The following is a 15,442-nucleotide window of genomic DNA, read 5'->3' as shown; positions in this document are numbered from 1 at the left end:
AATGGATAACATGACCCAGACAATGTTGTACATATTTTATGGGTTTGTGTTCAATCAGCACTACGATATTGCTCAACTTCTTTGGGATCAGCTGATAGTTGCAGTAAATGGAAAAATATCTGCTCCCAAGAAGTACATTCCATTCATCAGATTTCTCTCAGCAATTCTCCATAGTATAATCAGAACCAAGAAGCACTGTCTAAGGCTTCTTGCAACTGGGAAAGTTATTCTACATGCTTTCAAGCTTGTCAGAGATTCAGGTATTCCCAACTATTCCTACCTGATTCCATCATTCTTACTTGATATGGTTTCGATTCTGATGATGCCAAGAAGGCATACTTGGACTGGATTAGAACAACTCTGGGACCGGTAAACCTCCCGGTTCCTACCCAAGTTGTGCATAGGTTGCCTAGTGAGGGGTCAAAGAGGAAAAGAAAAGAGCGTGAGGGTGAATCCAGTTCAGGTAGGCTTAAGAGTAAGAAACAAAGAAGTGAGAAATTTGTATTGAAGTTAAGCAAGAAAGTGTATCAGCAGAAGAAGAAGGGAAGTTCATCTAAGAAAAAGCATTTAAAAAGAAAACAACCAGCTGAACCTTCTTCTCCTACATCTTCTGAGGAAACTGTTTCTGAGTCTGGGACTCCAAAACCATTAAGAACACCACCTCCTAAAAACTCAACCATCAGAAGATCACAATCACCAAAAACACCTTCACCACCTAGACATTCTTCACCAATTCAAACAACTCCACTTCCTGAAATTCTAACACCAGATCCTCCAGCAATGCCTCAATCACACTCAATTCCAACTCATATTCCTTCATCAACAATATCTACAACTGTTTTACTAACTCCTCCACCGACATACCTTCAAGGCCGCAGGAAGTCCATTCCTGTTCATATCAAAAAGAATACATTCAAAAGATCTCGCTTTGAGTATGATCGTTTTTCACAAGTTGAACTAGAAGATGTGGTTGTTTCTGATATTGATTCATCTGATAATGATGCCAATCAGTTTGCTGATGATGTCATGGACATCCCGGAGGAACAAGGTGGAAATAAGGGAGGAGTTGAAAATGTTCGAGAGGATGAGAGGTCAGGGCTAGGTATAAGGCAAAAAGAAAACGTTGGCCTTCCATTAGTCAAAACCACATACACTCGCCGGGTTCGACCTAGGTTAGAAGACAAGAGCTCCCAACTCTTGCAAGGTCAAACCTCCTCTAGCCATTCGGAAGTCTCTCAACAGACTGACGTCTCATTTCAGCATGGGCAAAATCCACGTAATCCATCCCAGTCTCCTTCATAGACTGTGGATGTTGAAGATAAAGAGACATCTGCCCCTCTCTTGCCTATCGTTTCTGCACGTTTGTCTAGAACCCCTAGGACACTTACACCGATTGTTGTACCATTTGCACATCTAAGTGATGCTGTCGGAACAAACATAGAGAGCTCGGCTTCAGTGCCCTCTCGAGGATTGTTTGGAAGTCCTTCCATTGCTAACATTATGCCAGCTTTGAACGAAGGCACCCATGTAGCTAAATTGGCTCAGCGAGAGTTTGAAATCTCTCGAGTTCGAGTAGTTGCTGCGGCTATTCGTGCTTTGGGTTTAACGGTTGATCTAAGTGACACCGGTGTTATGTTTGTCCACTTTCCAAAAGGTTCTGGTTGTGAAGCCGAATCATCAACTGTTGTTCAAACTCTTGAACCAACAGGAAATCCTGTGACAGTTATGATGTCGTCAGGTCACTTAGTAGAACCACTTGGAACTACTGATGTGCCAGTTTCTGTTACTCCTGATACTCCGATCTCTGAATCTCCAATTGTTGTGACACTATCACCGATTGTTCGTAATTTAGTGACTCATTTGGTTGAAGGAATTGAACAAGGTCAAGACAGTGTATTACGTGCTTCAAGATACACTATTACTGGTAAACTTCCCATGGCTCAAACCAGTTCATTACCACGTAGATTGCTTACTGGTGGTACACTTAGAATTGGTTCATCTGTTGTTACTCCAATTTCTCCACCTCCATCTAGACCAACACCTTCTACACCTCATATTTCAACTGTTACAACTGTTATTCCTTTGTCTTCTCAACCAATCATATCAACACCACCGATTATTCAATCATCCCCAATTACATCACCAACACCCCCAGAAATTCCAGCTTCACCAACATCAATATCTACCACAACTATTCCAATTCAACAATCATTCCCTGATCCTGATTCTCCTGATTATTCATCAAGTTCTTCATCTTCGTCAGAATCTAATATTAGTGATGCGTATCTGAATGACTATACTGCTAGTCGGCTTCATGAAAGTGGTATATCCACTGATACTCTCATTATGGCAGTCCTTCGTAGATTAAGATCTGAAGAGCCTAATCTAAACCCACCAAAGAGAGCCATATGTCATTCAATTCTTTCATATCTCTATTTTTTGGGTACTGACACTAAGCATAAGGCTGAAACTGAAGCTCTTCAAAAGAGAATCACTGAGTTTGACCAACAATGTTGACCGGCCACTATCTTCAGGAGTCGAGATGATCAAAATCCTGATGATCAACCCGAGAGGGAGAATATTCAAGATAGTGGAGAGGGTCATAACATAACACAAGAAGCAAGTGGTCAAGAAAATGTTGCTGATGTTGCTCAAAATTCTACAACAGAAGGAAATCAAGATCAAGAGATACCTGAGCAAGTAAGATTTGAAAATGTGGAAGAAGTTGAAGAAGAAGTTGAAAAGCATGATCAAAGTCAAAATGTAGATATTCCTTCATCATCTCAAGCTTATCAAGTTCATAATTCTGATTCAGATGATTTGCCTCTGCTTGTTAAATACATCTCTCATTATTACTCAACAACGTCAAGTTCTGATCAATCAAGTGATCCTGATCCGTTTCAACCAGGGAATGGGACTGATAATGATAGTGATTCTGATTCGGATGATTCTAATGATGCTCCACCAAGACCAGCTATGTCTTAAGAACAATTTGAGAAAGATATCTTTGAAGAGATTATCTATGATCTGAAAGATACAAATAATCTTGATACTCCAAGAGAGCTTAGCATGGGAGTTAGACATCCAAGAATTACTCGAGACAGAATTTGGCAAATCAATGAAGGGTATTTCTATGAGAATTATGCACAAATGCTAGATTTGAATACCAGGCCTGAAGAGTTAGTATGCAGGGCAAGATACATTGAAGAAAAAGCCTTCCTGATTTATTGCTCATCTGAGGAAAGACTCAACATGACCTTGAATAGGTTGAGAGCATTCTTTCTATTCAGACATCAAAATCAAAGGAATGCATACTTAGAGATGATGAATGCTGAAAGTTCAGTTAGAAGTGAAGTGTGGTATAATCAGTTCCAGAGTCCAATTACAAGTGTGTTAACATTGTTTGCTCCTATCAAGTACCAGAACCACAGACTTGTTCGATTTAGAGTTCGCAGAGCTGATGGTCACATTTATGTTCTTCAAGAAGAATCTTTCCAATACTTGCCAATCTCTGACATCCTCTTTCTCTACAATCAGTATGCTCATCTGATTACAAAGACTCCAGATCAACTCATTGCTTATGAAGCTCTGAAGAGTCACATTCAGGCTTTAATCAGATATTATGAGTTTAATGATTTCCAAATTGGTCTAGAAAGGAGAACCAGAAGAATCAATCTCACGAGACCAAATCAGAGAGCAGGTTGATATGAATTGAATTCTTATCAGATTGGAGATCTAATAGAAGAATTGGATGGATTTGTTTTCATCAACAACTTCAGAGGAAAAATCTTTATCCGTGCATCTGATTTTCCCAAGTATTCAGATGGCACTTTGAAATATTGTTTATTCTTCCTCAGAGCCATACATGATAATCCTGATCCTTGTGAAAATGAAAACATTCAGACTCAGAGAGAAAGACACATAAGACGGATCCAAGAGACCATTGATATGCGTCAAAGGATTAGAGATCTTATTGTTGCCAGGACAATTAGACCAAGAGAAGGATTATTCATACTGAGACAGGTTCATGGGTTCTTTGGAATCCAAGTGATGAACGAGGTCCTCATAATATTCCTCCAGTTAACTTTCAAGACAACATCAGATTGCCCGATGAACGTCCAGAAGGTGCTAACTGGCATTTCATTCCTAAGAGGTATTGGAATGACTCTTGGAATAGTTACAAGAAAAGAGCTTTCTGGAGTTCTATGAATGATAAGCCATCAACATCAAAAGCAGCTCAAGATTACCAGAAAAGAAAGAACAAGAAAAGACGAGCAGAGAAAAGAAGGAGGAGAAACAGGAGGAACCAATGAAAGACAACCAAGCACTAAGGGGGAGAATGTTAGAAATTCAAAATAGTGCTTAGTTGTATTTCTTTACATTGTTAATTTGTATGTTTAATATAAGGTTGAGGGGGAGCTTATGTATTTTACTTAGAGTATAAATACCCCTCAAGCCTTAACCTTTTGTAACCTTTTGTCACATTTTACTAATAACATTTCCCAAGCTTTCCACACACACATATCTTCTCTCTCAATACACACACTAACACAAACACATCCACCATTGTTATACACCTTACTTCCGCACCCGAACACGAACGATTTTTGGTATATTACAAATATGTCTCAACTAATAATCACAGTGACAAACCTGTGATTATTATACTATAACTTGCAAAGTATAACACTTAGAATTGTAAATCTTCAAAATTATAAACTTTTATAAATTAGATGGATGAATATCTAATATTGATAATTGTGAAGTCCCTCACTCGATGGTTTAACCCACAAGTGTAGAATAACAAGTCAAGTAATCACTAGATAGGACTAGTATGAAACTTCAAGTAAGCACTAGAATGGACTAGTATTACGATAAATATAAATGCAAGAATATATATATAACGTAATACGTACTTAAGCAATATAAAGATAAGCAAGTAAGTAAATAGTGAGACACAATGTAATTTTCAAGTGTATTCTATTTATTGATGTTAAATAAAATACAAGGTTGTTGCGGAACAAGATATTACAAAGTAAGTATCTAAACAACCTATGAATTACAAGTGATCTAATATTTGCTAAATAAACTCTTTGATCAAAATACTTAAAGTTGTGAAGTATGACTATTTAGATCGAGAGTATTTGAGCAAAGGCACCAAATTGCAAAAGTATGTAATTTGGACGAGGAAGTGACTTGGTATTTATAGGCAAAAAGAATAAATATAATATTCTTTTTTCCGTACAAATATGATTACATGCATTTAAGGAAATTACTTTAATTTCTTAAAAGCATTGATTAAAGTACAAGAATAAAGTCACATGATAGTGATTTGTCTTCTAATTAACCAACCACCTTTACATGCGTGTAAGGCTTTTAACAAAAGACAAATGGATTGTCCGGTTAAAGGCATAAAGTCAATTCCTCGTAATCAGTGTTCAGACTTGTAGGGTCTAGAACACTGACAAAGACTCCAGTCAGGAGATCTGGTATGTCTTCCAATGAGCTCCGCTATTTGTTAGACTTCTTTCTTCAGACTTCAGTCTTCGACTTCAGTGAGAATGTTCTTCAGTGGAAAGATTTTGACTGGAGTGAAGTCCAGTGAACAAATCTGGTGGAATCCAGATTTCTATACAAGTAAGTTGTTCACTGGTCTTCACATAATTTCTGGACAAATCTTCAGAGGGCTCCAGTAGTCACGTTTGGAGCGAGTCTAGTAAATCTGGACCTAACAAATTCCCCTATTTGTTTAGAAATTATGCAAGAATTTTCAAGCTTTTATCTATACAAGTTTGTGCTTGAAGAATCCTTGAAAAATTTGACTAAGTCTAATTTGAATTTCTGGAGAGCCACTTTATAGATCATTAGTGTTCCCAGTTTGTACATTTTAATTTCTAGACTTAATCTGGATAAGTACTTGTGAAAAAAATAGGAATTGCAACTTATATTTACAGACATCAACTGGAGGAAAGTTATAATTTTATCAACATAAAATAAATACAAGTACAATATCAGAGTCACGCCTTTTTCTTTTCAGCATGCCCAGCTGGCTCTTCAGTGGCCTTCCTCTTTACACCTGGAGATTAAGACGTAGTAAGAGAAGTCCTTAAGCCCAGCTCCATCTCCATCAATTCCTTCCTCATCCATTCCTTGCCAATCCTCTTCATAAAGTATTTAACATCCTGGGAGACATCCTTACCCCTAAATGAAAGACCAATCTCTCTCAATTCTGACCACCCAAAAGCCCTGATTGAAGTGTCTTTTCTTTCATCAGTAAAGTTCCCTTCTCTGAAGAGTTTGACATGGAACTTAGATAAGTTGTCATGATTTTCTGCCAGATGGATCTCAGCACCCAGTATTGATCGGACATCAGCTCTAAATTGTGACAAATGTTCATACTTTTCCTTCGTCTGAGCCCTTTTCACCATTTCATCCACTTCCCTGGACACCTTTTTCTGTTCAGCAACTTGTTGAAATTTTTCTTTATTGATCCTTTCAGTTGTGTTCAAGGGAATGAAGGTGCTAAGATCTGCATCTCTGGCAGCTTTGGATTTTTCAGCTGGTGCCTTGGGCAAACCCTTAACCTACTTCCTATATTCATGCTCCAGAGCAGTTGCATTACTCCTTACTTGTTGCTGGAGATTTTTCAATTCTTCTCTTCTCTGGGCAATAAGATCCAGTATGCTCACACCATAAATTTCAAAATCATATACTTGTTCATCCTGAGCATACATGGATCGAATATAGACGTCATCCAAGGCATCTAGACACTTTTTCAGCCTGGGATCATCCTTTATCTTTTTGTAAACTTCAATTTGTATGCCTAACCTGCCAGCGTTGTAAGAATCCAGAGTCTCATGCCTGGCCATATCTAACTGGTGAGCAATCAAGTCATCTTTTAAGTTTTTCTTGAAAATTTCAATTAAGATGCACTCTTGCTCCAGTCTATTTGCCTTGGCCTCATCAGCAGACACATATTCCTCTTCTGCTTCATCTGTTGGTTCCCTAGACACCACTTTCTTTCTTTTGAGACTTTTCATTGTGGTAGGGATGTCTAGGAACTCTTCAAATACTGGCTCACTGGCATCAGTACCAGTAGCCTCTTCATCAACTTGTCCACTGGCTTCAGTACCAGTGACCTCTTCTCCAATAACCTTCTTCCAGACTTCGATCTTCTTCTTAAGATCAACAACCTTCTCTGTTCCAGAACCAGAACCTTCCCCCTTGGAAGTATCTCCAGATTGAAGATGAATCCACACCTGATCCAGCTTATGTCTGTCAGCAGAGTCAAATGTTCGACCAGACACTGGAGCAATGTTGTTCAAAGTTTTGCTCAACTGCATCACTTCCTTTTTAATTATTTCAAGATCCTGAGGAAAGTGGCAAGGTAACTGGGCGTCGATCATCTTCATTACTTCAGGCAACAACCCATCACGGAGATTTCTAAGGATAGTTTCAGGCACCTCCTCAGTGATTTCTTTCAACATATCTCCTCTGAACTTTCTAACAACTTCATCACTGAGGGTGCTGACCACTGAGTTTTTCTCCAGGGTTAGCCTGCTCTTCAGAGAGCTTATTCTGGTGGTCAAATTCTGAACATCACCAGTCAGACTTGCCAGAGGTTGAGCATCTTCAGTTTGAATGGCAGTCTGAACACTTATCACCACATCCCCCTTGATTCCCTGGACTGCAACTTGTATTGATTCAGAATTTCTATTTGTTGCCACGACAAGTTCATCCAGCTTCTCAAAGACTATCTTCTCATTTCCAGCAAATATGTTCATTTCTGACTTAAGATTATTGGAAATTAGAGTTTTAAAGTCAGAAATAACCTGAGAAGAAGCCTGAAGTGATCTCTCCAGGTCCGCCACCTTATCAAAAAGGCCATGGACCTCGGTTGAAGAAGAAGAGGAGAGACCACTGGAAGGATTGGTGATTCTGGTGATTGATGATACTGGCAACACCCTTGTGATATTTTCAGTTGGTTGGGTGACTTCCAATTGTTCATAATGTTGAATTTCAGGTGCAGAAGGTGATTCAAAAGTTGTTGTTGTTTGTTCTGAAAGAGGTGTTGGTGTATTTTCTGGGGGTGGAGGAGACATATCAGATAGAATTGACTGTGAGACAGAGTGGATGGTGCGATCAATTTCTTCTTCTCCCAGAAAACTCATATTAACATCAAAGTCATTATCCTCAGACAGTAGAGAATCAACCATATCCCAATCTGGGCCGGTTCCACCTGCCTGGTCCCCTACTTGTACATTCTCCACCCCAACATTCAAATCAATCTGAGCCACCTGCTCCAGATTATCTCCTTTAACCTGCCTAACTTGTTCCCCCTCAACCTCTTCAACTATTAGGGACCCATCATCAGCCATGATGTCCCCACTCTTAGCAGTTGCTACTAGATTGACAAGAGGTGATCCAAACCCTCTTTCTTCTTCACCACTTCCTTCTACTTGTACTGGGGAAGTGGTTGCTGGGGCAGTTTCCTGACCAATTTCTCCAGAATCTTGATGAGATGATTCTGGAAGGGATGATACCAGAACTCCGTCTCTCCTAAGACGACGAGTTCTATTTCTTGGCCTGGTGGGATTAGGTGGAATTTCAACAATATTCACACCAGGCTGCTGAAGATCTGGGGCGATCTGGGAAATAGGTTGCACCCTTTCAGCAGTAACAACATCAGCAATTTCCTCATTGTTATGAGGCTCACTAGCAACCTCCTCATCAGGTGATGATGCAATTGCATCTTCTTGAATTCTAAACTGATAAAGCATCACCGATGGAGTGTCAACCTCAGTAGGAGATGAGGTCAACTGGTTGAGGTCCCTCGGATATTCACACATTGAAAAATGAGTTGTATTTACAGAGTACTCATTCTGTAAGGCCCTTCTGAATATGATGGACAGATGAAGGCCTTCCTGCTCTTGACCCTCAATCTGTCCACCAGATCATTAAAGAAAATCTGGGCAAAGTCCACCCTGTACCCATGCCATAAGCAGTAAGCAATCTGGAGCTGTGTCTGGTTTATCTGATCTAAACCTCCAGAACTGCCACCCAAACACTCAACAAGGTGAGTGAAGAAATATTTCCATGAATCTGTCAGCCTACTCATATATACAGTGCCCTTCCTGAGCAGCTGACCATTTTCATCCACTATTTTTGTATGCCCCATCAACCTTCACACCTCCCTAGTATTGATTCCAGATGGAATCACAACATGCATTTCATTCTCACCGAAGTAATTCATCCCCAGGGCATCTCTGAGGGAATCAACAGTAATGGTGAAGTGTTTGGTGCCTTGTTTTAATGTGTAGTGGATGGATTCATCACTTTCACGTACACAGCAGTATACCAGAATTCACAAAGATAGTCATGATACATTTTGCCCGGATTTAGGGTTAGGGCACCATAGAGTGGACTACTCAAGAAGAAGGTGTTCAGCCTTCCAATGATTGAAGTTGCAGTGTGATTTGTTGAGAGTTTGGCCATCCAGTTATTCACGTTTATGCGGATGGCATCGGCAGAAAGAAATATATGATTTGCCTTCTTGACATTATCAGCAGGAGTATAATTTGCGGCTAGAAGATTTTTAGGAGATGGTTTAGGAGCCATTTTAGATATATGAAAATGAAAGTGAAGGAGTTTAAGATTGAAAACAGAAATTTAATAAGAGAGATGATGTTGATTGGAAAGTAAATGAAGAAGGAAATAAATGAAGGAATTTGAAGATATGGGAGTAAATGATTTTCGAGATGAAACTGAAAGTGAAGGTAAATGTGGGTATTTATAGAAGAAAGAGAAAATGGAATTTAAAACGGTAATTTTGAAAAATTTCAAAACAATTTTAATCGGTTTTGACATCCGCATTTAATGTTTCCCATCACACATAAATGTATGACGGCTGACAGACCACAAAAATTACCGACTTGCACTTTTGGTCTTCCCAAAGTAACAAAACCATCATTTAAGCTGAAAAAGTCATGCCACATAAGGTGAACAGTAACTGTCCAGATGAAAAATTTGTAAGGTTGGCATGCACTATCCTTAAGTATTAAAAAAAATGATTTGACACACAAAGACACATTTTAATGCATCTGGAGGTTGACTGGACACTCTAATTTCACTGGTGGATTAGGCCAGTAGAACATGCATTAATGGTACACTGGAGGGACACTCCAGTAAGTACCCAGATTTGACCATTCTGGTAATCCTCAAACACGCACATCAACTAATATAAACAAATGAGAGGGACACATTTACAAAGCAACTGAAGTCACTTCAAAAATGCACATCAACTTATCCAGTATTAATGAGAGGGACACATTTACAAGGTACTAGAAACATTTTTCAGAAAAATTTGTCCAGTGAGAAAAAATAAATTAATAAATTCCCTTTGAACTTAGATATAAAAAAGAATGTGGTCTGAGTCTTTCCCCCTGGAATGGTGATCCATAAATCTATCAGTGCAAAGATAGTATCACAAAGGCGTTCGATAGCTTTACTGGTATAGATTTATAAATCTGGAATCAAAGAACCCTGCCAGTGTCACAAAGGCGTCCATAACAAGGTTCCAGATTAAGGGTTCAACATTCCCAACTCACTGACAGATTTTGAAAAGTTTTCTCATCCAAAGGTTTTGTAAATATGTCAGCAAGTTGTTTATCAGTGGGAATAAAGTGGATTTCAACATCATTTTTCATTACATGATCGCGAATAAAATGATACCTGACATCAATGTGTTTCGTCTTGGAATGTATGACTGGATTGTTTGAGATAGCAAGGGCACTGGTATAGTCACAAAAGATAGGAGTCTTTGAATACTTAATACCATAATCAAGAAATTGGTGCTTCATCCAGAGTATCTGAGCACAACAACTGGCTGCAGACATATATTATGCTTCAGCAGTGGATAAAGAAACTGAAGTTTGCTTCTTACTGGTCCGGCTCACCATTTTGCCACCAAGGAAATGACATCCACCAGTAGTGGATTTCCTGTCTATCTTACAACCTGCATGATCTGAATCTGAATAACCCATTAGATCTAAGCCTGAGCCTTTGGGATACCAAAGACCCAAACTGGGCGTACCCTTAAGATACTTCAAAATGCGCTTTACAGCCGCCAGATGAGATTCTTTTGGGTTAGACTGATATCTGGCACAAAGACATGTTGCAAACATTATATCTGATCTACTGGCAGTTAAATACATTAGGGAACCAATCATGCCTCTATAGGCAGTGGTGTTCACTAGCTTCCCATCAAGGTCTGAATCTATTGTTAAAGGTGCAGAAATTGGAGTTGATTTTGAAGGTGAAGAATTCATATCGAATTTTCTTAAAATATCTCTAACATATTTTTCTTGATTAATAACAATACCATCACTGGTTTGTTTAATCTGGAGTCCAAGAAAAAATGTTAATTCACCCATTAAACTCATTTCAAATTTTGAAGACATGATTTTTGAAAATTTCTTGCACAAAGATTCATCAGCAGAACCAAAAATAATATCATCAACATAAACTTGTACCAACAGAAGATTACCTCTTTCACGAAGAATAAAATAAGTCAATTGCACCTCTTTTGAAACCGTTTTCTGATAAGTGTTTGGTCAGGGTATCATACCGGGCTCGAGGGGCTTGTCTGAGGCCATACAGTGCCTTGTCCAGACGATATACCCAATGTGGATTCATCAATGAAGCATGGAGGTTGCTTGACATAAACTTCTTCTTCTAATTCTCCATTCAAAAATGCACTTTTTACGTCCATCTGGTAGACCTTCAACTTATGATGAGCAGCAAAGGCTAAAAACATTCTGATGGCTTCTAACCTTGCTACTGGTGCAAATGATTCTTCAAAGTCAAGATCTGTCTGGACGTACCCTTGTGCCACTAATCTGGCCTTATTTCTGATCACATGACCATTTTCATCAACCTTATTCCTGAAGACCCATCTGGTTCCAATTGGTTCTTTCTTGCCAACTGGAGGAGGAACCAGATTCCAAACTTTATTTCGTTCGAACTGGTGAAGCTCTTCTTGCATAGCTATCACCCAGCTTGGGTCATTCATTGCCTCGTCAATCTTCTTTGGTTCAATCAGTGATAAGAAGCTGACATATAAACATTGTTCACTGGAGGCACTTCTGGTCTGAACCCCTCTACTGGAGTCACCGATAATCTGGTTGAATGGGTGAGCTTTTGTCCACTTAGAGTATTGACCAGGATTGTTTCTTACAACAATATCAGTGCAAGAGTTCAATTGATCTTCTGGAGTAGGATCTTGCCAGACAACTTCAGCATCTTCATCAGAATCTGTAAGATTACGATTTGCATCATGAAATTCTTCATTTAAAGGCACTTCTTGGATGACTGGCTCAAAATCAATTGAATCTGATACTGGAGGAGTAGTACGAACATCTGATCCAATAACAAGTTCAGAGGGTAGTTTGAAACTTACTGAAGGATAGAATGAAGTATTACTGGAAGGTTTTTCAAATTGCACTGGTTCCAAGTAAGGATGACTGGAAACATCTTCAGATGAATCTTTATTGTAATTGATAGGATCAGATTCACCAAAGATAATTGGACTTTCTGGGGGAGAATTAAGGTTGGCCTTTATTGATTGCTTCATTTGACTCATCAAATGTGACATGTATTGACTCCTGGACCTTTTCCAGTCTTTTGTTGTAGACTCTGAAGGCTTTGCAAATGGCTGAATAACCTAAGAAATATCCTTCATCAGCTTTGGCATCAAATTTGCCTAACTGACTGGAGTCGTTCAGGATGTATACTGGACATCCAAAAACGTGAAAATAACCAATATTTGGTTTTCTATTTCTCAATATTTCATATGATGTCTTCTTGTGTCTCTTCACATATACTGAGCGATTTTGAGTGTGACAGGCAGTTGCAATTGCTTCAACCCAGTACATTTTAGGAAGACCAGATTCAGCAAGCATACTCCTGGCCGCTTCTATCAGCGTTCTGTTCTTTCTTTCTACAACTCCATTCTGCTCTGGAGTGTATGCTGATGAGAAATTCTGGGAGATGCCAGTGTCAGTGCAGAATTTCTCCAGAGTTGCATTCTGGAATTCTGTTTCATTATCACTTCTTAATTGACACACTTTTCGCTTGTATTTGAGTTCAATTTGCTTGATAAGAGCGATGACTTCAGCAGCAGTTTCATTCTTTGACCTAAGAAATATTACCCAACAATATCTGGAGTATTCATCAACAACTACCAGGGTATATTTCTTACCAGCACGAGTCTGAACATTCACTGGACCAAAGAGGCCCATATGAAGCATATGAAGAGGTTCAGATATGCTAAAATTCTGTTTTGTTTTGAAACTGGTGCGTCTCTGCTTCCCCATCTCACATCCTGGATATGGCTTTACCTTTTTGAAGGAGACAGAAGGTATCCCATCTACAAGTTGTTTTCTGGACAACTTGTTGATATTTTTGAAATTTAAATGGGACAACCTTTTATGCCATAGCCAGTTTGTGTCTTCATCATCCTTGGTATAGAAACACTGCTCTGAAGGAGAGCTTTCCATATCCATTACGTACACATTCCCTTTTTTGGAAGCAATCAATACTACCTTCCAATCCTTATTAAATACGATGCCTTGAGAGATGTTAAATAACACCTGGTAGCCATCATCACACAACTGGCTCACACTTATGAGATTATATTTCAACACATTTACATAAGCCACTCGTCTGAATTTGACTTGACCATTATTCAGAACACCGTATCCCTCAGTCTTTCCAGAACCATCATTTCCAAAAGTAATGGAGGGTCCGTCTGAAACTTCGAACTCCTCCAGCAGGGTCTTACATCCGGTCATTGTCCTGCCAGCAGCGCTGTCAAGATACCAAATATATTTCTTTCGATCACCCTGCACATCCACCAGATTATTAGTTTAAAGGTTTGCGAACCCATCGACTGATGGGTTCTCTGGATCCACAAGGATGGATCCCATCTGGTATCTGGTTGATTTCACTTTCAAAAATAGTGGGTTTCTCAGTAAACACCACTGGAACTGACAGTTTTGAAACCTTTTTCTTTTTTCTTGTGAATAGGTGTGCTCGATTTTTCTTTCTTGGAAAAAGGTTTTGTATTTTGTTTAGGGCCAGATGAAGTACCCTCAAAAATTGTTAATTCTTGCATTACAACTTTGAACTTGACGAGCCAGTAGTTGAAACTGACTCTCCAGCCTTACCAAAATATTTTCTTCAGATGACACTATAGCCTTTCCAGTTGACTATACTTTTGGCTTAGGTGGAGGAACAACATTCTTCTTTTTCTGAACCTGGGGTTCTTTAGAAGATGATTGAGGCAAAGGTTTATTCTGCTTAACCTTATCGACTGGAGCATTCATCTGTGGAGCTCCAGTCTTAACCTCAGACAATTGAACAGGAGGAATAATACAAGTTTTGGGTGTTGTTGGTTCATCATAGATAGTGCTAGGTTTTAACACTTCAGGCAGTCGGTCAACAACAGGTATTAATGCAGCAGCATTAACATCACCCCCCAGATATGCACGTTTTGGGATGGGAATCGTTACGTGCAGCCTCATATGGTTTCTTGGTCTCAAGCCATGACTGGATAACATGTTTTTCTTTTGATAAAAGATTTTCCAGTTCTTCTTTTTCTTGGACCAGTTGTTCAGTAACCAAAACTTGTGCTTTGAAAGCGAGTTCAATATCTTGCAATTCTTTTAACTTAGATTGTAAGTTTGTCATTTCAGAAAAATCTGTTTCAAAATTATTTGACATTTCTGACGAACAGTTTCCACAAACATTAAATCAGAGTTTAAAGCTTCAGCAATGTCCAATTTTAATCAGGATCAGTTTCTTTGTCATAATCTATTACCTTTTAATGACAAGTCCACCCATCCACCCATCTTCCAGATGTGACATTCTTTCACCAGATGCTCTTCATCAGCTAGAGCCATATAACAACAATCTCTTTCCTCTTCATCATCAACTGATGATTCATCAGAGGGAACCCATTCTTCTTTTGCCACCATGCATTCATTATTATCTTTCTCTCAGACATGAGAGCAATTTGAGCCTTAAGCTTTTTGTTTTAATCTGTAGCTATCATCAGGCTTGTTATACGAAGTTGATAGACCAGATTGTGAGACAAACTGATTGGACTTGCACTCCTTCATGAAATGACCTTTTCTGCCACACTTAAAGCATGTCAGATTGGTCTTGTCGTGGAAGAACTGGGTGCCTGGGTGCATTGTGTCCAGTGGGTCTATTAGCTCTGGCTTTGAAACAGTAAACGTTTTAGCCACCATAGCCATAGATCATCACTATCAGTTTCATCATAATCTGGAGAGATATTATTCATGACTCCAGAATCCATTAATTCAGACATCATCTTCTTCATTGAAAATACATTCTCGGAAGACATTAATGTTGTACATGG

General features: G+C 39.0%; 1 protein-coding gene across 1 annotated transcript; it reads left to right on the top strand.

Annotated features, from left to right (window-relative positions):
• Window positions 1-233: 233 nt before the first annotated feature.
• LOC122584305 (platelet glycoprotein Ib alpha chain-like) lies at window positions 234-2,700 on the top strand (the record flags this gene model as incomplete). The annotated part of the gene is made up of 3 exons (XM_043756507.1): window positions 234-260; window positions 511-1,010; window positions 2,535-2,700. Coding segments are annotated over exons 1-3 (693 nt in total), but the record flags the coding sequence as incomplete, so codon positions are not given.
• Between the last annotated feature and the right edge of the window lie 12,742 nt (window positions 2,701-15,442).

Source organism: Erigeron canadensis, unplaced genomic scaffold (genome assembly GCF_010389155.1).
Source record: "Erigeron canadensis isolate Cc75 unplaced genomic scaffold, C_canadensis_v1 Conyza_canadensis_unscaffolded:214, whole genome shotgun sequence".
NCBI lineage: Eukaryota > Viridiplantae > Streptophyta > Magnoliopsida > Asterales > Asteraceae > Erigeron > Erigeron canadensis.
Note: the sequence above shows the minus strand (reverse complement) of the source record. Positions and strands in the feature narration are given on the sequence as shown.